At 46.5% G+C, this 23842-nt stretch overlaps 1 protein-coding gene across 2 annotated transcripts in view; it reads right to left on the bottom strand.

Annotated features, from left to right (window-relative positions):
• The window catches only part of DPYSL3 (dihydropyrimidinase like 3), a 114431-nt gene that overhangs the window by 57407 nt on the left and 33182 nt on the right, over positions 1-23842 (bottom strand). The window contains exon 1 of one of the 2 annotated variants that reach the window (XM_030851500.2): positions 8976-9183. The exons of the other annotated variant lie outside the window; for it this stretch is intronic. Coding sequence (XP_030707360.1) covers positions 8976-9014 — 39 coding nt within the window. The 5' untranslated portion in view covers positions 9015-9183. Of the gene's footprint in view, positions 1-8975; positions 9184-23842 lie in introns of those variants that run through there. 2 annotated transcript variants of the gene reach the window in all.

Here is a 23842-nt window from a genome sequence, read left to right on the forward strand (position 1 = left end):
CAGAGGTGCAAGAAGATAAAAGAAGGTAGAATTTAAGGTAGCACCGTAGAATGGGGTTAAGAATGTGGTTCTGAGTCAGTATGAAGTTTGGTTCCACCACTGAAAGGCTTGTGTGATCGTAGGCCAATTTCCTGATCTCTCGAAGTTTCCTCATCAATAAAATGGGAAGACCTAGTTGGAAAGCCAACTACCTAACTGAGTGGTTTTCAGGATTGCATGAGATAAGGGGAAAAAAGTACTTAATAAATGATAAATACATGTTAATTCTTATCATTATTTTAGATGCTTCTGCGACAAGCATCACATTGCTAGGCAAAGAGACGGTGGTCAATAAAATATTCAATCAAAAATAGAAAAAAGGTATTATTATACATGATTAATTATATAAGACACATTTTAATACACATAGTACTTTAAATGCAATCTTTTAAGCTCCATGAATATATTTAATTCTCCCCTTTGTCTTCCCTTATAGATGCTCCCCTTAAAAAGATCTAGTGAGTATTATTACACTTAGAGTATTGAGACCATCGACTGTATAGTTTACAGACAGAAATGAGCTTGGTAAAATGTGCTTTAACTGTCCCCATCCCTCAAACCAAAAATGAATTTTAGAATAAAAGCTAATAACAGGAATAGCTGCAAGCCCAGAGAAAGCTGACAGACGCAATAGGATGAGGGACCGGAAATCTCTGGGAAAACACACACACAAGCACAAAAACATTCCATTTTAAAATGGCCAACACTACTTGAGATGAGAAGGAACTACTTAGCCAAGCCTTAGCCAAGCCTTCCGAAAGGTGGATTTCGCTGTGCAAATGCGTACTAGGCTATCTACTGGCTGCTAACAACTGGAATGACTTGTGGTTTCTGGGTAAAGGCAGAAAGCCCAGAAGATCAGTTAAGATCTCTGTTAGATCCTGGTTCAGTCATGTAGTTTTCTCTATTTGAAAGAGGACATAAAGGTCTCCATTAACTCTTTTAAATCATTGGCAGTAAGAGAAACGATGAATCTGTTTCCAAGTAAGAAGTACCCAGGGAGGCCCCTGAAAGAGGCTGAAAATGAGGCCAGATGCAGAATTTGGAAGAAGGAGAGGAGTGGAGGCCTGAGAAGGAAGAAGTACAAACGATGGACAGACTCCCTGGCACATCTGCCCCAGTCAGGTCCTGGACTACAGTTAACTCTGACTGGTCTGCTAAAGCGCTGTCATGTTTCTCTTCGCCCAGGGATCCCATGCTGGTTTCTTAGAGCCAAGCCTTATCTCTTAAAAGTGAATATTCTAGAAAGTTGTCAGTGAAAGGCAGGATGACGTAGAAGCCAAACGTATACACGTTCTGATCATCTGATCATTTTCTCGCTTGCAATTATTCCTGCAAGGTAAATGTTAAATAAATGTACCCATTCATTCAACAAATGTTTACAGAGGGCTTACTATGTGCCAGCCAAAGGCTACGTGCCGGAGATTCAGTGGCAGCAAAACAAAAATGCCTCCCTACCTCACGGAGCATCCGTGGCGTCATTTGGCCTTTGGGGGGAAGTTATTTCCATTGCACGGGAGCCACCGCATTTCAAATACTGGCAAAAGCAAGTGAAAAGAGCTCGCGGAGCATCTACAGACTCGGAGCTGTTCCCTGTTGGTTTGCTTGTTTGTTTGACCAGTCTAGATTTGGGGCAACTGCTGCCTTTGTGCCATTATCAATGGTAGCCTTATCCAGAAGAGACACTGTACGTTCCAGCGAATGAATCGTGGTATTATTTTAATAATACTCATTTAATACTAAAGCTCTGCTAAGGAAAAAACCTATCAAACATCATTATTCCATTGCTCTCTTGCACAGAGCCTATTAACCAAGTCTACTCTCTGAATGAGAAAGAGGCTAGGATTTTCAGGGTAAAAAACAACCAAAGACCCTTATATCCAACACAGATGTTGGCTGGTCCCACTGAGCTTAAGCCAACAACTACTGCCCTCATCCATTTTCTCACTGCTCTCTCTTCCCTTATGGGGAGGGATCAGAACTCCTCTCTGCAAGTTTGGAACATAGTACAGAGGGCTGACCATGATCTCAGGAGAAAATAGAAGACAAAATAAAGGCTCACAGGGTCATTTGCACTGGCAGGGACTCGCGGATTATCTAGTTCAATGCCCACATTTGACTGATGCAGAATCTGAGAGGGATAATAAGGCGTTTGCCCAGAGTCACACATAAATTAGAGGCAAGGGCAGGCCTGAACCGCAATGTGCCAACACTCCATGCAGGGCGCTCTTCCTTTCCCTGTGTCATCAAACAAGAGGACCCCTTTGCTCTACCTGTCAGAGGAACCCCTCTCTTAAAAAATAAAATCTCATTTTATCCTTCATAGCTCACTGTCCAGCCCGTCCATAGAAAAAGGACTAACTTAGCCAAGAGAATTGTGCCCTTTAGTTCCAGATGTTCCCGTTTGTTCCTGGACCATTCCCGAGCAGAGCTCCCCCATCTGGCTTAGAATGCTGGGTGTGTCCTCTGTTCCTCGGCCTGGCTGAAGGAGAACAGAGAGCCTGGCTCGTTCTATGTCTGGGAAGAGGACAGGGACAGAGAGTGAGAAGGGGCCTTGGGCCCAGATCTGCACTTATGCAAGGCAGAAAAACAGCATCTGCATTTCCACCCTGAACACACACATGCTCCTGGGGAAAAGAGCCAGAAGCTAACTCAGACAGCTGGCAGAGCAATGCACGACCCACTATTAGAAGGACATGGGCTCAGTCATTCCAGTGGTGATGTGATAAGGTTTGACCTGACCATTCCCACCCCTTCCACCCTGTGAACACTGGCCCCCTTTTTTGAGCTAACAGGTCTGGCTAGCTGACGGCAAGGGGGTGGGGACAGTCACCTGTGAGTATGGAATTGCTGCTTTCCTACCTATGAAACCAACTCATCTCTGGAGGAATCAATGCCAGGATCTTACTTTTGCAGCTGTGTGACTTTTGTCAAGTTACTTAATCTCTCTGAGCCTCTATCCAGAACACAGAATGATGGTTAACCATTTTAGCTATAGGAGCTGTCATGAGTCAAATGAGATGACCCATGTGGTTTGCGCTAAGGCTCTCGATAAATGGTAGTGATAAATAACAGCTCCACTATCCTTACTCCAAGCGCTGAGTCCCCTGTAATCTAGTTAACAGAAGAAATGTTCCCCCAGAGAAGTCATTTTTATACTAGACTCCACATACAGACTAGGGCCAAAGAAGAGGCCAAGTTGAGGGGCTCACCCTATTCCACCAAATTATTTTTTTGGTCTATTTCATATATTGAAATAGATACATATTGAATTTGATGAAAGGGAGATTTCACAGTAGAAGGGTCTGAAAACAGAGGAGCCTATCTCTCTGGGTTGTCCAGGGTCCTTCTCATTTGTTTCCCTCTGGCTACAGAAAATAGGAGAAAAGGTAAAGAAGTGCATTGATTTGAGGAGGGTGTGGCCAGGGCGCAGTCCGGTCCTCCGATTAGCATCCATTCCAGGAGGTGATGGCATATTTACATTTCCAGTCCCTTTAGGATTAGAAGCAGTGATTTAATCAAAGAGAGGTACATTTACCTCCTAGGGAGGCATTCCAACTGTTGTAAACATTTTGTGATTTTTCAAATATAATAAGCAGACATAAACAGTTCTATGAAATATGTCAATGGGTAAAGAAGAGAGGGCCCTTTAGGATATGAAGAGTTTCTTGGTTCTTTTCCAAATCATTTTTTTCTCCCTAACTAAGGAGAAAGGACAGAGAAAAAGCCATTCAACAGTGAGTTGTGAAGAAACTGCTAGAAAGGGTATCCATAATCTGCGGTCAGTCTAGGCTAGAAGCTGATTAGGACCAAAAGCAATATAGTTCAACTGAATAAGGAAAATGCCCTTTCTTTAGGTTAAGGGAGAGTCTCTGTATCCAAGTCCAAAGGTAGTCTAATGGCCTCGTTAGCGTGTCAGAAATTAAAAACAAGCATAATTCTGAGAAACACTGTAAAATAACTAAGCAGGAAAAAACAGAGTTTTTATATAACACTGTGTTAATTTTTGTTTGGGTTAGAAAACTTGTATTAAAACATTGACCCCTAAGTAGCCTCTTCCTACTTCAGACCTTTGTCAAGTCCTCCTTTATTAATTTCCACATTCCAAAGTAGTTAAGATTTTATAAATAAATCAGTTTCCTAGCTTGCATACGTTCGGGGTTCAGAGACCACGGTCCACAGTCGCTCCTTCATCTGAGCCTTTCAACATCCCGGTGAGATAATGAGGGAGGATTTTTATTTATAAACTGACAGTTCTACTACACAGACTTGAATCCTCTCAGGAAATCTATTCCTCCAGAATTCCCCCAAGTGCCCAGCTGGCTCCGTCACAGCTACTAATAGTCAGAGCTCTCTTTATCCACCTGAGGCATTTTGCTAGTGTTTGAGCAAGAGGAATAACCTGGCTGCGAATCACCACAGACCTGTTCAAAAAATAAAGTAACAAACACACACCCCAGGCAGGGCTTGAGCTGAGGTTTCTACGATCAGATATCTAAGATGCTTCCCATTCCTAAGTCTTTGATATTTTTCCTCTGTCTTTTCTCTGGAATTTCCCTTCCAAGATGCCTTACACAGATCAAGCTGGCTTTGGGTGACACCTCTTCTTTTGGTCTCCCAAACTCTGGACCTCCATCTCCTAATATCTGCTCCCGATCCAAAGTGACACCTACTGAAGCAAAAGGAAGGCACAGGTCCAGGGAAGGAGTTGCACTGTCCCTTCCCCAGGTTCTAGTCTAGTTCAAGGCCCTCAGTTCAGAGATCTGGGTTTTCCTCCAGTTCACATAGCTCCTTTACTTCTCCTCCCAAGTGAAAAATTCCCATGGCACCCACAATGCTCACAATCACACCCTTCAAATGAGCTCACAGCGCCCTGACTACGTACCCTAAGACCAAACTCTCCAGGTCGTGTTCTGGACAGAGGATGGTGTCTTCCAGCAATCCTAAACATCACACACATACACCCCAACTTTCAGTGTGGCAGAAATGCATGAGCTGCAAGATAGTATTTACAGAACTCCAACTGGTATTTGCCAAAAGCCAGTTCTCGGTGATTTGTCTCCTAGGGGGAATTCTGGAGCTCTTTATCCACAGCTTTCAAATTTTCCACTGCAGGTACCTCTGGGAAGCAGCTGAGGCTGTGAAGTCAGACAAGACTTGTGTTGGATTTCCAGCTTTGCCTCAAATCCTCAGTGTGCAACTCTGGATAACTGACTTCATCGATCTAGGTCTCAATTTCCTGAACTGTAAAATGGGCTTTTGCAGAGACCCTGCTAAGAGAATACATGTAAAGCACTGGAGCCTAAGTGTTAGATCTCCACCCACTCTTGCAGTCAGCTTCAAGTTGTAGCTTATCTCAGAAGAATACAATGACTTGCCAAACTTTCTACCTGCAGAATTGAGATGGTCAGCTACCATCCCCCAAGTTTACATTTATTCAATGTAAAAAGTAAGAGAGACCACGTTATAGGATCTAAACCATTTGCCCTACCAACACCACATAATAGTGATGGTATGGGCAGAGCCACCAAGACCAGTGCGGTGGTGAGGGACATGCACTTTAATTTCCATCAGGTGTGGAGGCTTGAGTCCTGCCTCGAACACTTATTATATCTATGACCCCGGGCAGAAGCAAAGAATCTATACAATAGAGATAACTCTAGTACCTCTCAGACAGTGTTGATTTGAGGGATTAAATGAAACAATGCACATAAGGCACAATACTTGACACAGAATAAACACTCAGTAGGTGTGAGCTGTTCTTAGTAGGAACCATTTTTAATTCATTTATTGATTTAACCAATCATCACTAGGCATCTATGTGCCATGCACTGTGTGAGAGGAGACAGAGGTGGATGACAATACCAGGTCCCTGCTCTGATTGGCTGGGCGACCCAAACTGCTGTCTCTGCCATTTAGAAGCAAGGGCTAGTGTTGGGGTAAGGACATGCAGATTACTCAGGTAGGTGACCTGAGAACAATAAGATCTGAGGCCTGAGCTACTCCCAGGGAAAGCCCCAGCCAATTCTACCAGCGACAGAGAAACCAATAAACACAGGGTAGTAGGAAGGCTTTGCTCTCAGGAGGGCAGCAAAAAGAGGTAGAAGGAAAAGCAGAAGATAAGCAAACAAAACCTTACTGTGTCCCCCAAATTGTGCCTGTGAGGCAAAGGTACTCAGCAAGAAAGACTGCCCCCATCAGTCCCCAGATTACAGTGACATTCCAGCTACTGGGTGGGGCAGTTCACAGACCGGAATAGAGAGAGGATAGGAAACTTATCTCAAATTCCATAATCTTACCATTTTAAAAAACGGACTAGAATTGACAGCAGGAGACATATGTTCTATTTAGATCTTTAATCATATTTTCTGTATATATAGACCTGTGTCCGTATTTTTATGTTTTTAGCTATACCTAGGAAGGGTATCTCACCCCTGGTAGTATGCAGATAACCGTAATCATCTATGGACCTGCAAATGTACAAAAATTAAAACACTGTTCTGTTCTAAAATAGAATTCTTGTTCAAGGAAATACAAAAACAAAGCATGAGAAAAATCAACAAATGGATTCCTTGCCCCCAAGGACCCACACTCCCATCCTGCCATGTCCCTCTGCCTCTCCCCAGCCCATACCCCTCTCAACAATGAATGCAAGTCAGGCCGGCTGGAAGAAATTCACAGCCACCGTCCATTCCCGTCACAGCTGCCGAAGGCACAGCCTCAGCTTCAAGGCAGAGGCTGCTATGCAGCACCACGCCCCACACGCAGAGAAAGGATGGAAGCAGCACTGAAAATGAAGGATGCACCCCAGGGAAGACCATTCAAGTGGGAACAAAAGGGAGCCCCCTGCAAACCTGGCCCTGGGACTAGGGCCCAGCCACACTTACAGGGGCTTCTAAGGCTGTTATCATATGGGCTAAATTTCTGTATCTTTCCTTAAAGGTGGCTTAAGTGATACCTAGAAGAATGGGCATGGCTCTCAATGCCACAGCATAGGCTGAATCCATAAGAAGAACCATTGCAGTCTTCAGACTGGGAAGAAAAATATAATCTGTTCTCTGCTTATCCCAAACAGGAGAACTGGCAAATGCACACTGGATATAAAGCAAGTGGTATGTATGCAACATAACTTCCACACATCATAGCATGAGAGCTGAGGCTCATCTCTCCTGAGTTAGAGAAATAAGTATAAAAATTAAGCTTTTGTCTCAATCAGCTTTTAAAAAAAATAATACCATCCACAGCTCTTTGCAAAGACAACTGGCACTGAGAAAATACTGTGTATTATAAAAGCCTCACTATGCTTTTACAATAATGTGAAGTCAGTGATATCAGGCAGTGGTCAAGGAGGATGGGCTTAAACCCAACGCCTCTACCTGGCAAAAGGATCCCTACCCATCCCAACTCTATCCCCCTGGGGAGTGTTGCTTCCCTAGGAGCAAGTGGACAGCAGGTAGGGGTGGGGCACGCTTGTGTCCGGTGAAGCTCAGGTGCATGAAAAAGGTAGGGTACTGCCATAGAAATAAACCACTTGACAATAAAGTGCACTAGAGGCAAGAACAGCTTCCTCCTGCCTGCAGAGGGGAAGGTCCTGCACTGCAGTCAGGTTGCTCCAAGCCTAACCCAGCAAGTGCAAAGACACTCATGCCCACAGCAAAACCTAGTGGATCCCGGCAAATGAACTACAGTAGCAGGTACAGCAGTGCCCTAGGGCAGCTGCAGAGCCTCCCAGGGGCCAGCTGATCACTTCCTTTGTTCGTCTTGCAAAGATGGAGTAGCCACCCATTCCCCCACTACACACACACACACACACACACACACCATTCACTACAGACAAAGCACAACCGCACTGCTTCGTGCTCAACTAACAAATGACAGTGGGTGTTCTGTTGTTTTTGTCTTGCCCCCTTTTTGAAAATGCCCATTCCAGCCTGTCGTATGTCCCTTCCATTCGAGGCGTCATTTCAGCGCAACCTGGAGGAATCCCGCAGCAGGGAGCGGTATTCTGTCGCGAGAGCTGCTTGCTGGACGCCAGCGAAGATGAGGCTTCTGTACCTGATTATGGCACATCTCCTCTCCACCCCGCCCTAGACGCTCGCCCAGCGCATCTGACACCCGCCGGCCGCGGGAGGCTCGGCTTTGCACACAATGGCAGTTGGACACGGCATGCACACAGCGTGCGCTGCCACCGCAAACTAAAATCTGCTCTAAAAACTCAGCCTTTTCTTGGGATGAGGGGGAGAAATGACAGGAAAAATGTAAAGGCATCAAGGGCAAAAAAAAGTTGGTCATTCTCACTACAGCCACGTTAGCTGTCGAGTCCGAGTATGATGCACCGAAATATGAACTGGGGTGAATACAAGCAAGGAGTGGCCAAGGTGAAGACGGATGTCCAGGCATCCCATCACCGTCGCGGGGTGGTAGGGTAGGGGGGTGGGGGCGGGGAGCCACGGGGCTGGAGCTCAGAGAGGGGCGCGGTCGGGCTACCAAGTACCCCTGGGGAAAGGTGTCATCTCTCCATACCCCGCCCCGCCAAAAGGAACCTTCTACAAAAAACATACCTCGCCTGGGGCAGCACACACTGACGACCCAGGCGGCGCGGAGGTCCAGGGAGGGCCGAGACCCCTGTGTTATTTGGAAACTACCGGGTGGTGGGGAAGGAAGATAAATAATCCAAAGTTCTCCACGCCACTGTTTGGGTTTCCTCTTTGTTTGGTTTTCCCCAAATCCCAGGGTCGCTCCGTCTGGGTGGCGCCCCGCCGCGCCGGCCGGACTGACCACCGCTCTCCACACACCACCCCCCCGCCCCGGCCCCGGGCCCCCGTCCCTCCCCGGGTACCAGCCCAGGGAAGCCGGCGGGATCCAAGCCGCCCCCATCCGCGGTGCAGCCGGCCAGGAGCGAGCGAGCCACGGCGGAGTCCGGGCGTCCGACTCACCGTGATCCGCGGGATGTTCTTTTTGCCTTGGTAGGACATGGTGGCGGCGGTGGCTGCAGCAGCTGCCTCCCTGCCTCCTTCTTCTACTCCTGCTCGCCCGCGCCTTCCTCAGCGCACAGCGCCCCAAGATCAGGTGGAGCGAATGGTGCGCTGGCCGCGGCCGCCGCCTCCTCCTCTCGCCTCCGCCCCCCTCCCCGGCTCCCGCGGCGGCTGCCAGAGACAATAGTAAATCTCCCCGGTCCCCCTTTCACCCCCGACCCCCACACACACACCCTCCTCCACTCGCGTTCACGCCCGGGCTTTTTTTTTTTTTTTTCCTTTCTTTTGCGGTGCCAGCTGGGACCCCGTAAGACAAGAATGGCTGATCCGCGACTCCTCCCTCTTCTCTCTTATCCCTATTGATTTTCCTCCTTGCATCTGCCTCACCCACTTTTTCTTCCTTTTTTTTTTCTGGTGACTTGCGAGTGCAGCGGAGCCAGCCTGCTCCACCGCCACCAGGGGGCGCGAGGGACTGTTCGGGGCGGGGATGCTGCAGTCCCTGGTGTCGGCGGCAGAGAGGCACCAGCGTAGCCCTCCTGGCCCCGCCGCAGCCCGGGAAAGCGCCCACGCCTCCGACTTGCCCGTGGTCCGATTCCCCACCTTCCCCACCCTGGTTTCAGAAAGGAGACGGCTCTGGACTTCCCTCTCGGAACCCGCTCTCCTTCGCCACCGCGCGGGCTGGATGCGACGGCAGCTGCCTTTGTTATCGCGGAGGCCGAGCGCCGCCTCTGCTGGTCGCTGGGTGCAAACAGCCGCCGCGACCCCTTAGAAAGCCGAGAACTGGGCTGACTTTGTGCAGCCTGGCCGGCCGCTGCTATCCCGAGACCATGAAAATAGGCATCAGAAAATGCGAAGCAACCCCTCACTCTCGGACGGCTGCGAGGGGGCACCGTGTCAGCTACCATCAGCCATTCTCTGTATTGTAAAAATAATTCTCAAAATAATGTTTTAAAGGAACTCCACTGTCTGGCTCTCAGAACCGAAGGAAAAGCATTAACGCTGCTCCGTGAGTAAAGAGTAGAAAACACCTGTAGTGAGAAGCCAAACGCCCTGGCACATTACTGCGCAGCGGTGGGTTTTGTGAGCGATCCGGTGTGCCCTGTTCACAATGCCGAGTTTACTTTAGGCAGGGCTGATAGAGATCAATGTGCTATGAGGAGCAAAAACATGACCTTTCCGTGCTGGAATATCTTATCCTTTTGCTACCCGCTTCAAATAGAAGGCCAAGGGGGGCATGTTTGGAGGAGCCACTGTGGCTCGGGGCTGAGGGATGGTCGGATGAGGGAGCTTTCTCAGCTCTCCTGAAAAAAATAATCCCAAATATACCACTTGGATAACAGCAACAACAAAAATGGCTTGCTATGCAAAAATTATAAAGCCCTCGCAAGACAAGTCTCCCACGACCACCACACCCCATTGTGGATCCTAATGCTCCCTAAATAGAAATTCTGTAGATATCACGGAGCATGACTAGGTCTGTGTAAGAGATCTTTCATTCACATTTCTCCAAGGCAGGCCACCGACCACACTTCGGGATATCTCCTCATTAACTTGAAGGCTTCCTTTGCAATAGAGAAGCTATAAAAGCATCCACAGAAAGAGGGTACAGAATACTCCAGCTTGGGCTTTCCATAAACCTGAAATGAACCAGCCTGGTCACATAATCAAACGGCAGACTAAGCCCCCCTGAAACACTCCTTCTCGAGTTAATCCAGCGGCTGGTTATTCATGGGTAACTAGACTGAATGCAGTCTTCACAGGAGAAGTCCACAGCATTCTCCACTTTATTTCTGTGATACTCTTGGAGGATGAATGCAAAGCAAAGGTCACCTCCCTGTACTCGTTTGCAAAGCCCGGGGTGGGGGGGGGAGGGGAGAGACTGAAGCGAAAGGCACGCCCTAAACATTTTGCTTTGTTCTTAAAGCTTAAGTGCTGAGACCACTAGCCAAGAGTTGTGAAATTACAAAGCATTCTGGGGATTGGCATGCAAATGAGCAGGATTATATTTAGAACAGAGTAAAAAGAGAATTAACTACATACTATGCAACCCTGCAGAGGTCTCTCTGAATCTTTCCCATAGTTTTAACTGCTCCAATTTTATTTGAAGGGAACTTGCAAGTTCTTAGGAAAAGCAAAAAATATGTAGGGGACATTTACAATCCTAAAGAAATACCACTGCCTTCCTTTTTTTAATTTCATGGGTTTGTCAGGTTTTTGTTTCCTTTCTTTGCATCCTAATTATCTCTTCTGTTACTGTCATTATAATCCAGAACACTCTCTACTAAATAGATTTATACCATATTTTTGATCACTTGATGATTTTGTGTGTGTCTGTTGTTTCAAATTACAAGACTTGGTTAATCTCTTTGAGGTCAGGCTTGCATGCAAGAAGCCATGCAGAATAGGACTTGTGATGTGTTTCTCTGGATCAGACTGCTGTGAAAAGCCATGCACAGGAATGCATAATAACCAGCTAATCGGTTCAAGCTGTTGCCATCAGCAGAAATGTACAACAAACACTATTTTCTCCCTCTTTCATCCCCTTCAATCATCTTTCTCTTTCTTAAATCAAAATCAAGTGTCTAAGATGAGTTTGAAGAAAAAAAGCCTTCCTTGGCGGTGCCTTTCTTATTCAAGGAATAAGAAGAAAGGCCGTGATCAACACAGGATGCCTCTGTGTCTGGCCAAGAGAGTGAGGAGTGGAACCAGCATGGGTGTTTTCCACAGTAGAATGACTCTGAATGGTTTTCCTTGGATACACAGCAGTACTTGGCTTTAGATATCTCAGGAAACTATGAGAGAGGGAGAGGGAGACACTGAGCGACTTTATGGTCCCAAAGAAATTTAATTTTGGCCACCAAACCTACCACATCCATAGACTTCCCACACCTCAGTCAAGGCTACTTTATTCTAGTTGCTCAGACCAAAGGTTTGGCATCATCCAAACCTTGACTTCTCTCCTTCAGTCCAATCCAGTTTGCACTCCACATCCCATCTGTCAGGAAATACTATTGGTTCTGTCTTTGACATATATACACACTGTGATCTCTTCTCTCCATCTACAGAGCTTCTTTCTGTGTCCAGCCACCAGCAGCTATCACCTGGACTACTGCAGTAACCTCCTAACTGGGCTCTCTTCTTCACTGTTATTCATTCATTCTCACAATACTCACACAGTATTTACCCTGTGCTACAGGTGTCAATAATAATAATAATATCCTGGATCTCAGGGAGTCTATTTTATACCCTTATTCAAGAGAATACCATCTGTCACCTGTTAGCCCCCTTCTATGCTTTATTTATCTTCACAGTACTTTTTCACCACATAATATATTAATTTATTATTAAGTATTATCTTCCTTCTCATCCCTAGAATGTAAACTCTCTGAGGGCAGGGAATGTGTCTCTTTTATTCACTGCTGAGTCCTGAGTGTGTGGAATAGGGCCTTGCCCATAGAAACTGCTCAATTATTATTAGGTGAGTGAATGTAAGAATGTTTCAAACTGTGTCTGAAGAAAGAGATGGAATAAGAACTTTCCTGTAATTGAAGGGCATGTGGTAAGAATCTAGATTTAAGAATATTTATGCTTCTGTAAGCCTTCTTAGAGTTGCCTGATTCTAGATTTCAGAGCAAGTAAATTCAAAATGGTGAGGAATCACTTTGCTAATAGGATACAGTCACAAAATTCCAAGGCAATACATGGGCCAAAGAATGACTCTGTAGAATAGATTTGGTACCTGAGCAGTGATTAGAGAGTTGTGGCTCGAAAGGACCTGCCATCAAAGTGTAAGAGAAGATCAAAGGCCTTGTGTTCATTTAAAGAACTTCCTTTTAAAAAAAAAATGAAGGAACTTCCCTGGTGGTGCAGTGGTTAAGAACCCATCTGCCAATGCAGGGGACATGGGTTTGATCCCTGGTCCGCGAAGATCCCACATGCCGCAGAACAACTAAGCCCAGGCGCCACAACTACTGAGCCTGTGCTCTAGAGCCAGTGAGCCACAAGAATTGAGCCTGTGTGCCACAACTACTGAAGCCTGTGTGCCTAGAGCCCGTGCTCAAGAAGAGAACAAGAGAAGCCACCGCAATGAGAAGCCCGCACACTGCAACGAAGAGTAGCCCCTGCTCACCACAACTAGAGAAAGCCTGCCTGCAGCAGCAAAGACCCAACATAGCCAAAAATAAATTAATTAAATAAACTAATTAAAAATGAAAAAAATGATATTGAGTTCAGAAGGAAAACTATGGACTAGAATCCAGGATGGTATACTGTTTAAGGATCTGGACTTGGGAATAGAGGGACCTCTGCCACATTCCAATTCATCCAGCTCCTGTTTCTATGACCTTCAGCAGATTATTTCAAGCTTCTGAGCCTTGGTTACCTCACCTCTAAAATGAGCATCTTATTACCTACCATACAGTGTTTTTGTGATGATTTATTAATTCATTCAACTAATATTTATTGAGTACCTATTATAGGCACTAGGGATACAAATATTTGAATAAAATTGACAAAATCCCTGCCCTCTTGAAGCTTCCATTCTAGAGAAGGCATAAATCAAGAGTAAAAAGTTATATAGTGTTTTCAAAAGTATATAGCGTTTAAAATGGCGGCAAGTGCATTGGGGATAAATACAGCAGGGATGGGGAAATGAAAGTCATTCCAGCGTCTTGAGGATGGGCTGGAATTTTCCGTATCAGGGATCACAGAAGGTCTGGTGAGATGGCGGTTGCTTGAACCAAATCGTAACCGTGGAAGCGGTGCGAAATGGTCAGATATTGGATATGATTCAAGGTTAAGCCAGCAATATTTGCTGATGGATTTGACTGGGGTATGAGAAAAAGAGGAATCAAAGATTACACTAAATGTGTCGGCCTGAGCAACTCCAAAGATGAAGGTGAGATAGGGAAAATTGTGGGAGAAATGGGATGGGGGGAAAGTCAGGAATATGCTTGTGGACCTTCCTATTAAACATCCAAGTGAAATGTTGAGCAAGCAGGTAGATATTCGAGATTAGAAATCTAAGGGAACAGCTGGGCCAGAGATACAAATTTGGGAGCAGTCAATCTCTAGCTATCATATAAAGGAACAATGCTGGATGAGCTGACCAAGGATGGGAGTGGAGGTAGAGCTCTGAGGTAAGTAAGAGCATCCTGAGGATAAAGGAAGAACCAGAAAAAGCATCAGAGACAGTGGTCAGTGAGACAGTGGGGACACCATGAGAGTACAGTATTGTGAAGGTCAAGAAATAAAATTATTTCGAAAAAGAGAAAGTGTTCACATGCTGTTGAAAGGTCAAGGACGATGGGAAATGAGAGTTCATCAGTGTGTGAAATCACCAAGGACCTTGACCAGAGCACCTATAAAATGAGTATCTTCATACCCACCTCACAGTGGGGTAGTTTTGTATATGTGTAAGCAAGTATTAAATTATTCTGGTCAGATTTACTGCATACCTAGCATGTGGGTATGTGTGCCAGAGCAGTCTTAATGAAGTTGTGGAGCTGAAATCTGATTGGAGCGTTTCCAAAAGAAAATCAAAGTGGAAACTGGAAACACCTAATACAGGCAACTCTTTCAAGGGTTTTTTTTTGTAAACGGGGACAAGGATACGGAGCAGTAACTAGCAGAGAAAGTAGAATCTAATATGAGGGAAATAGCACGTCTTATGCCAACGGGGCTGATTCAGAAAGAAGAGGAAACTTCACGATGCAGGAGAGAAATGGAACAACTGCTGTCGGGGTTCTTGAATAGACAACACAGGTGACATCTAGTGTTCAAATGGAGGGCTTCCCCTTAGCCAGGAGCAAGGACTGTTCCTCCTCGAGTAACTAAGGGGAAGAGTATACAGCACAGAGACAGGCAGCTAGGTCAAGTTCATGGTGGGAGTTTATGGCAGCTCTCTTATGACTGCGTCTGTTTTCTCTGCCATCAGCTACGACAGTCTGGAAGAGAAGGTAGTGAACGTTAAGAGGGGAAAGGAGCTGGTATAAAATCAGTTTTTAGGAGATTCAAGGGGCTAGGGAAATACCATGTGATTCCCTGGCAGCACTAAGGATTCCCCTCAGGGAGCGGCCATAAATTTAAAGAGAGACCCGTAAGCATGGTGTGGCTACGCCTCCAGTCATGTACAGCTGTATACATGCAGGCATGGAGTAGGCAGCGTGTGGACTTTCACAAGGGTTTTGCTAGATGAGTGCTGAGAAGGGAGAAAGAAACTCAAGGGAATTGAGGATAAACTGTGGGATCTAAGCTGGTTAAGAGGGAAGGGAGGGCACAAGTGTATATGGGGGTAAAGGACAGTGAACATATTGAAGATTAAATAAGATTATTCACGTAAAGCTCTTAGCACAAAGTTAATTAGACGGAAGCTATTCCTACCATTATCTTTAATGTTCTGATTATTATTTGCTGAACTCGTTTGTGTCCAGGACTATGTCTTATTTATCTTGGTAGTCTCCAGCTCTTTTATAAAGCTTGGAATAGAGTAGAATCAATGGGGGAAAATTAATTGAACAGAGGGGAAAGTCAAGAATATTCTGTCTTCCTTTTAACCTCAAAAATATCTAAAATAAGTGCTTAGTAATTCACACAGTTTTGACTCTTAAAAACACTTTCTACTTTTTCAAAACAAATTTATACTTTGCTCTGTTGATATGGGTAAACGTTTCCTCCGGTCCTGATTTGAAGGATGAAGAAAAACATAGTCCCAAAACAAATACGGAAGAGTTTTGAAGGGGCAAAAGACATATACCAGGCTTTTGTGAAATATATAGGCTATTCTAATATGAATAAACATTTCATCTCAGAACTTCCCATTAAGTCATTTGGATCCATTAATTTTACCTACATTTCAAACAAAGGAAATCCTAGTCGTGTACTTCCAGTGTCACAGAATGAAAATCAAAGTGGTGATTCACCTGCTATTATTAGATGTTTACATATTAAATACACAGAAATAACCTGACAAACAATCCTACCCTTGAAACACATAAGCCAAAAAAAGAAAAAAAAATACGATAGCCACAGGAAAGTACTCCCATGGGCTTATTCCAAAATCAAACATATCAGCATGAGCAAGGTATGCAATCCTACTTCTTCCTGGATGGACGTTCTCATTCATTTCCTCGGTAGAGAATGATTCTGCAGGCGCCTGGCCTCCTCCGCACAAAGCCTGGGAGGCCTCTTCAGGTTTTAAAGACAACTTAGTCCTGGAAATACTTTTACAGCACATTTACGTCAAAGGCTGTCCATTCTGAGCCGCGCCTGGGGCAGGAAAGGGCTCTGCAGCAGATCCAGGATGCAAGTGCAAACAGCCCTGCCACTTCAGCCATAAGACCCAATAAACTCTACAGCACTGGAGGTACTTGTGGTGGGAAAAGCCACCACGTGAAGGTTATGCAGTCCCAACAGACGTATCACAATCTACACTCTTAGGGCTCTGGAGTAAGAAAATTAGGCACTATTTGAAAAATAGGTCCTTGAGTGCTATTGGGCCCTGGTAGAGATGGAGGGCTTGACCCGAGGCATGAAGTGACCAGAAATGTCCATTATGAGCTGGGTTCTATCAGACCCACCAAGTCACAAGACCAAGTTGGCCCAGCAGCAATTGATCCTGAGAAGGGCGTGGCCCCGTCTCCCACGTCATCCACTGCTGCTGCTCCGGTACCTTCCTGCTAGCACACACCTATGGCCCTGAGGATCAGCTGGTGGAGGAGGAAAACACCTGAGCCTGACTTCTAGATGCGCTGGCTCGGTATCTAGATCACACTGAAAACAGACCATGGCCACTGGACAGTCCCACCCAGGGGTGGTGTTGAAAGGCAATAGCGAAGAGCTCTCTTCCCAAATGTCCAGTTTCAGACAGTACAGCTAGTCATCCTCTTTGGAAAGAACAGTGACTCAAGATTATACGTAATGTTGAGGAAGAGAAGTGGCTCAAGATTATACAGAGTGTTGAAGTATTCCTAGGAGGTAAGAGGAAGGAATAAAGATCGAGGAAAAGGTGGCCTTAGCTAGCAGCACGTGGTAGACCAGGGGAGTGGGCATAAAGAGTGAAGATATATGTATTGTATTTTAGCGCCCTCCAGAGAGCACCCATCACGGAAGAGGCACTAAACGATGCGGCAGACAAAATGACTCGGTCAGCTGACATCAGCCACCCTCCGTCATCAGTCACCCCAGTGCTGGTTCAATGAGCCCATGGATGGTGTAGACAAGACATGGTGACAGGGATAGAGGCCATGCAGGGAACCAAGACCCAGTCACCAGCGCTGATCCAGCTACTGGTGCTGTCAAACATCCATCCTGCCAGCAACACAGAGCAACACTCCCTCCCCAAGGTGGCACCATGCCTCAGAGATACACACAGCCCCTTGTGTAGACGACCTCAGACCCCTTTCACACTGGAAAGCACAGTGATTCACTTTTATAGAAACAAACACATGTTCTAGATATGGATTTGCATCTTCTGTTGCTGTGGCCTCAGTCAACCAACCCTATGTGAGGGCTTACGGGGTGTCTGAGGCACTGGCATGGGATCCACACAGCAGCACACACCAGACCAAGGGGCTTGTTTAACAGCCAATGAGATGCAAGAAAGGCCACGTGGCTGCAGGATCCACTAGCTATATCAAATACCACATCACCCTGCACCTGCCAACCTGAGCGAGGAGGAATGGCCTACCGAAGGCACAACCGAAGCGCCATTCCAGAGACGACTCCCTGCAAGGATAAGGCAACACCCTCCAGGACGCACTGTGCGTTGTAAATCTCTGCCCTTTATAGGGTGCTGTGTTTCCAAAGGGAGAACACATGGATCCCAGAAACAAGGGGAAGAAGCAGGAGCGACCCCTTTTACCTTCACTGCCAGGGACCCAACTGGGAAATATGTGTTTCCCATCCCTGCAACTCTGGGTTGTTTAGTGTCTTCTCCCCAAAGGGCAAGTGCTTCTACCAGGGGGCACAGCAAGAACTCTGCTGAACTACAAATGACAGCTGTTATAGGGCACCTTGGGCTCTTTGTGCTCAGGGACTAAACAGGCAAGAAGGAGAGTTGGCATCCTTCTGGGTAGGACCATGAAGAGAAGGAGGAGATAGGGCTGCTATTGCACAATGGGGGCAGGGAGGGGTATGTCGGACACTCTTATGATCCACAGGGGTTCTTTCAGGTACAGCCCTGCCTGAGCTTGATGGTAAATGAACAAGTACACCAGCTGTAACCTGAGATGGACATGGTGACCGGGGTCTCTTACCCCTCAGAGACGCAGGTCCATGTTCCAACACCAAGTACATCACCTGGACCAGCAGAGGAGCTCGCTGAGAGTGAAGGGAATCTAGAATGGTTAGGAGAGGACATTAATGAGTACTACCGTGGCCCTAAGAGCAGCTGTGGTAAAGAGGCCCTGAGACCCCCAAGAGAAGAGGCACACACAGATCCTGGAGTTTTTGCTCCCAGAAATTACACAAGGAGGTCAATCTGAGCAGAGCAAGGAGGCGTCTGCATAGACACAAGAATCTCCACCCAGCCCCCAGTTCAGAGCTGAAGGACTCAGCCCCTCAGGTGCTCTCAGCCCCTTCCTGGAAACTGCCCTTGTCTAAGGTACCCACTCCCGCAAGGGCAGCCTGACCCAGTAATTGCTAATGTGAGCGTATAAAGGCCTGGCCTCCCAGGTACAAAAGGGCAACAACTCTAATGGATTATCCCAGTGTCAGACCTATAAGGTCAACTGAAGGCTTTGTTAAGACCACATCACAGCTCAGCTTCCCTCTCTGCCCGATGCTTCCCTTCCCTTCCCTTCCACAGATGTTGAGCCTAAGCACACTCCCTAATACGCTTCCTGCATCTTATTCTTCTCAGAATTTTGCTTCCCAGGAAACCCAACCTGCAACAGTGAGGCTGGTATTAAATGAATATTTACGTGGAGTGACATTTTTTATTTAGCCAATGTTTTTTTTTTCTTTTTTTGCGGTACGCGGGCCTCTCACTGTTGTGGCCTCTCCCGTTGCGGAGCACAGGCTCCGGACACGCAGGCTCAGCGGCCATGGCTCACGGGCCCAGCCGCTCCGCGACATGTGGGATCTTCCCGGACCGGGGCACGAACCCGTGTCCCCTGCACTGGCAGGCGGACTCTCAACCACTGCGCCACCAGGGAAGCCCAATTTAGCCAATATTTTTAAATGTATAGATTTCATATTCAAATTTAGATTTCTTTAAAAATTGGAAAACTTGGCAATTCTGGGCTCGTAAATACACAGTGTCGCCCGTCAGCTACAGCTGAACACTGGCTGCCCCTTGGAACAAACATGTATTCCCCAATTAGCTATAATGTCTGCTGCTTCCTCTTCCTTCACGTAGGGTTGGCTTCCATGTTTTTATGCCACCTGCCTGGCTTAGAGTCACCTGAATTTCTGATATCCGACCATTGGAGACTGAGTTATTTAGGCATTATGGAATAGGAACTCTGTGTCTCAAAGGTGAGGGCTGCTCTTTCTCGAAGCAGACTTTGGTGCCTGTTCAGAACTGAGACAGCAGTGAGTTATCTCTGGGGAGCAACCTCCTCCCCAGCCCACCCTCACTCCACCCGCATTGGGCCCTAAACCACAAGATTGAATCCTGGAACTGCCCAACCCTCTGCTAAAAGCCTGTTTGACAGCATGGGCTGGAGCCGCTGGATCTATGGTCACATGCAATCAGTTTCACCTTTGGGCTGAATGGAAACACATGTGATTGGATTCCGATCTCTCCGGGCCCAGCACAACAGCTCACCCCCAGATGAGGGATGTGAGACTCACTCTTGGATGGAGGCTCAAAATAGCAAGCCAACCCCCAAGTGCAAGGCTGCAACCCCAGTTTATACTTCCCAGGTTTCCCATCCGCCTCCAGGAAGGGACTTTGGCTGCATGTCTTTTTTTTTCCCCTCCGGTTTCCTGTACTCAGCTGTAGCAAAGGCTCCAGGGCCATAGGGCCTCATCAGCCTCTGGCTCCCTATCTTTTCAGACAAATAGGAATGGTAGAGACATATGCCTGAGGGTCTAGTCACAGGTTTTTCTGAGCGAATTCCCAAAGGAACAGTGGAGTGGAAAACAGGCTCCTCCCACACATCACTGGTATGTCAACGGATAAGCGCTTCTGAGTTGGACGGGTCACCTGTGTGCACTGAATCCCAAGTGAAACCCTGGATTTCTGACCTCAAGACAAATGCTGACCTGGCCCCAGGCAGAGTGCTTGGTCACTTTTGAAGGTCCAGATACTCATTTTTTTATTGGAGACAGTGAACATAAGAGGCAGGAACCAGAGACTGAAATAGAGAAAAACTTAGGTTTTCTAAATTCATTTCAAATTAGCTGACTTTGGAATTAGCCTGAAAAACTTCTAAGCTTGCCTCATCTGTAAAATGGGTCAGTAGAAGAGCTGAGTGGATATGCTGACACATACATGTTCTTTCGAACATGAAAGCACAGGTCTGATAAAACAAACAGATGAGCTGATTCATTTAAAAGGAGTTGCTGGTGTGTATCTTTATGGCATAGAGTGATTAAAAGAACAGGTTTTGGAGTCCCTGTGACAGTGAGTGGGTAAAAAATGGAGAAGCCCTGACCAACCTAGACCCCAGTCAAATTCTACTCTTGCTTCCCTGCTGTAATCATACCAAAGCTGATAAGGACTGTCTGAATTTACAGTACAATATACTGAGCATCTTCCAAAAAGGTATGTATAATTAATACATATTTTTAAAAGTAACCAAGTCCTGTGTTCATGACTTCATAGCCACAAATAATTTCCAATGACCTCCAAAAACCCCAAAGTATTGCTGACAAGAGAGATGAACACATTTTGTTATTGACACCTGCCTAGTTTATACATTTCCTGGGTATTCTCTATAGCGAGAGAGAAAGTAATATATAACAAGATGCTGGTTAGTAGAATAATGGTTCTGCTGTAAGCTAATGCCACTGTGGAAAACAATTATTATAAACAGCCACATATCTCTGACTCAGCTTTAATTAAAATTAAAGTTAAGATTGGGGCCACTCTCTTTTTTCTAAGCAGGAGCCCTGGAAATCCCTTGTAGGGGTAGCTTTAAGGGACACGGTTACTGAATATTTACACATTTACTAAACAATTTAAGGCGAATCTGTATTTAGTCTCTACTTTGTCAGCACAAAGTTGAGTTTCTCTCTAAATCCCTAAAGCTTCTGTAATGTTTTAATGCAAGGTCTCCTCACTTAAAACCTTGGGACTATGAAAGGTTCTCATGGGAAACTACTTTATCACAAAGTTTGTTGTAAGAGATCCTACTCAGATAAAGGTAGAAACTATGTTTGCCACACAAGGCTGATTTGACTCATTCACTTTGTGATGACAGATTTACTATGGTCTTGCTAACTGACTTCTCATTAACTAGTATAAAAAGATGGTACCCTGGTGGCGCAGGGATTGAGAGTCCGCCTGCCGATGCAGGGGACACGGGTTCGTGCCCCAGTCCGGGAAGATCCCACATGCCGCGGAGCGGCTGTGCCCGTGAGCCATGGCCGCTGAGCCTGCGCGTCCGGAGCCTGTGCTCCGCAACGGGAGAGGCCACAACAGTGAGAGGCCCGCGTACCGCAAAAAAAAAAAAAAAGATGGTAAAGGCTCTTAGAAGTAAGGAAAGTATGAATGACACTCATATGACATTTTTTTTCAAGTAAAATAGAAAGTAACTAGCCCATGAACCTGAGAACATAAGATAGGCTATTTTCCATGGCAACATCCATACAAGAGAAAAATATCTGAGGCAGCCACCTGCCCACCAGGGACAGAGTGAGGGACTGGCTGGTCCTCCTCCCCTGCCAAAACTCCTATGACCACTGGGCCCCCCTCAAGCTAACATCACCCTGGGAGCCTGGCCTGCGCCCCCCTCCCCTGCACCCTGGAGCCGTCTGCCTGATGCCAGCAGTAGATTCTCCTTCCCTAGCAACGCAGGTCTCTGCACCCTGATGGCTGCTGGAGGATGGTGTCCATAAACCTTGTTGACCGATCCCTGAGGCCACTGGCTTTCCTCCCCACTTGGCAAGAATCCACTGTTACCCTGATAATGCCCAAGTGGGCACACAGAGAGCCCACTATGGAGCTCAGAAATGGAATCCAACTCTGCTAGTCACACAGATAGCAATTCTAAGCCATGTGGTGCCTGCTAACAATGGTGCCCCTGGACAAGTTCATTTAAACTCAGTTTCCTCCTCTGTAAAATGGGCTAACATGGTTAACTTATATGGTATGAGGATTAGGTGAAATAATGGACAGTACCTGATATTCTGTGAATGCTTCAAGAGACTGGATGGATTGACCTGACTAATTAAAATACTGCATGATGTGGCCCAGGGTACAGAGTGTTATTGAGCGCACCCAGTCCAAAGAAAGCCGAGCGAATTCCGTAGGTATGTATTTTGGCACATTTTTTCCTGGGGGGGGGGGGGGCGAGTCTCTAGTTTTCTTCAGATTCTCCAAAGCGTGCATGTGCCCGAAAAGATCAAGCATTCTCATCACTGATGCGACACCACCTCCCAGCCCTCATGCCTAGCCAGAACTACTCTCTCGGTGTCAAGCTCATACACCCAGTAGCACAAGGGGTGTCTCCACCTGAAGCCACAGGCACCTCCACCCCACTGTGGTGGGCTCTGTGGTGCACCACCCAGATCCCCCTTCGGGAGGAAAGGGCTTATGATCCCAGCTACGCAGCAGAGGCTCTCCTCTGTCAGCCACCTTTGCATGTTGCTTCAGCTAAGGAGGCCCACTTTGCCCCAGATGACACTGCCTTGGGGGGTGGCGCACATCCAATGATACAAACGACTCGGGTCAGACCTGAAGGTTCGCCCTCTCTCCAGACCTCCTGGTAGGGGCCAAGCTGTGATTTCTGTTGAAGCTACACTTTCCTTCTATTCAATTCTGCTTCCTTTTCCCCTTCCCCTTCCTTCCCATCCACTGGTGTTGATCTCAAGAGCATCCCATAGAAAACCTTAGGCATGTTAATCTTGTCTTATGATCTGATTCCTAGGAAAACCGGAACACTCAACATGTCTCAGATAGGTTCCAGAACCTTCTGTACTTTCTCCAGTGCTCTGCACCTCAGTGGGTGATACCTCGTTTCACCTGCTCTTTAACCAGAAACCTGAGCCATAGTCCTTGGTGCTTTTGTACCGTCTGCTTCCCCTGCTTGGATCAACCTCAACCAGTCTGGGTCCTTCTTATCATTCTGCTCTCATCTTAAATGTCATTTATCTGTATGGGAGTCTCCAATCATTCCCCAGTCCTCTCAAGTTAAAGTCTATGATTCTTGATATGATGGACAAAACTTCCCATACCAGGCCTCTCCTCGCCTCTGTGGCTTCAGCTCTCTTAACTCCTTACTGTACTTTATGTTCCAGTAACCCTAGGAACCAGGCATTTCTTTCACATCATGCTGTTGCCCCCAAGTGCTTGCCCATGTCATACCTTCTGCTGAAACGATCATCCCCCCTTCTTAACTTGGGAATCTCCAAACAATCCTTTATGACTCAACTCAGGCACTACCCTTTCCAGAAAGCTTTCCCTGACACCCATCCAGTGACCCCTGGTGCTTCCCTGAGTCTCTGCCAACTTCCAGCACCACGCTTACAGCGTATGGTATGATTATCCGTTTTGTTGGCCATCTTCCTCGGGCTCCTTGAGGGTATGGCTCTGTTTATTCATTACTGTATCCCAGTGCCAGCACAGTGCCCTAGCACATAGATAAAGGCACTTATGAGATGTGTGTTAAATGATGGCCTTGGATGAATACATACCAACGTACATATATACATACATGCAC

This window comes from Globicephala melas, chromosome 3 (genome assembly GCF_963455315.2).
Source record: "Globicephala melas chromosome 3, mGloMel1.2, whole genome shotgun sequence".
Taxonomy (NCBI): domain Eukaryota; kingdom Metazoa; phylum Chordata; class Mammalia; order Artiodactyla; family Delphinidae; genus Globicephala; species Globicephala melas.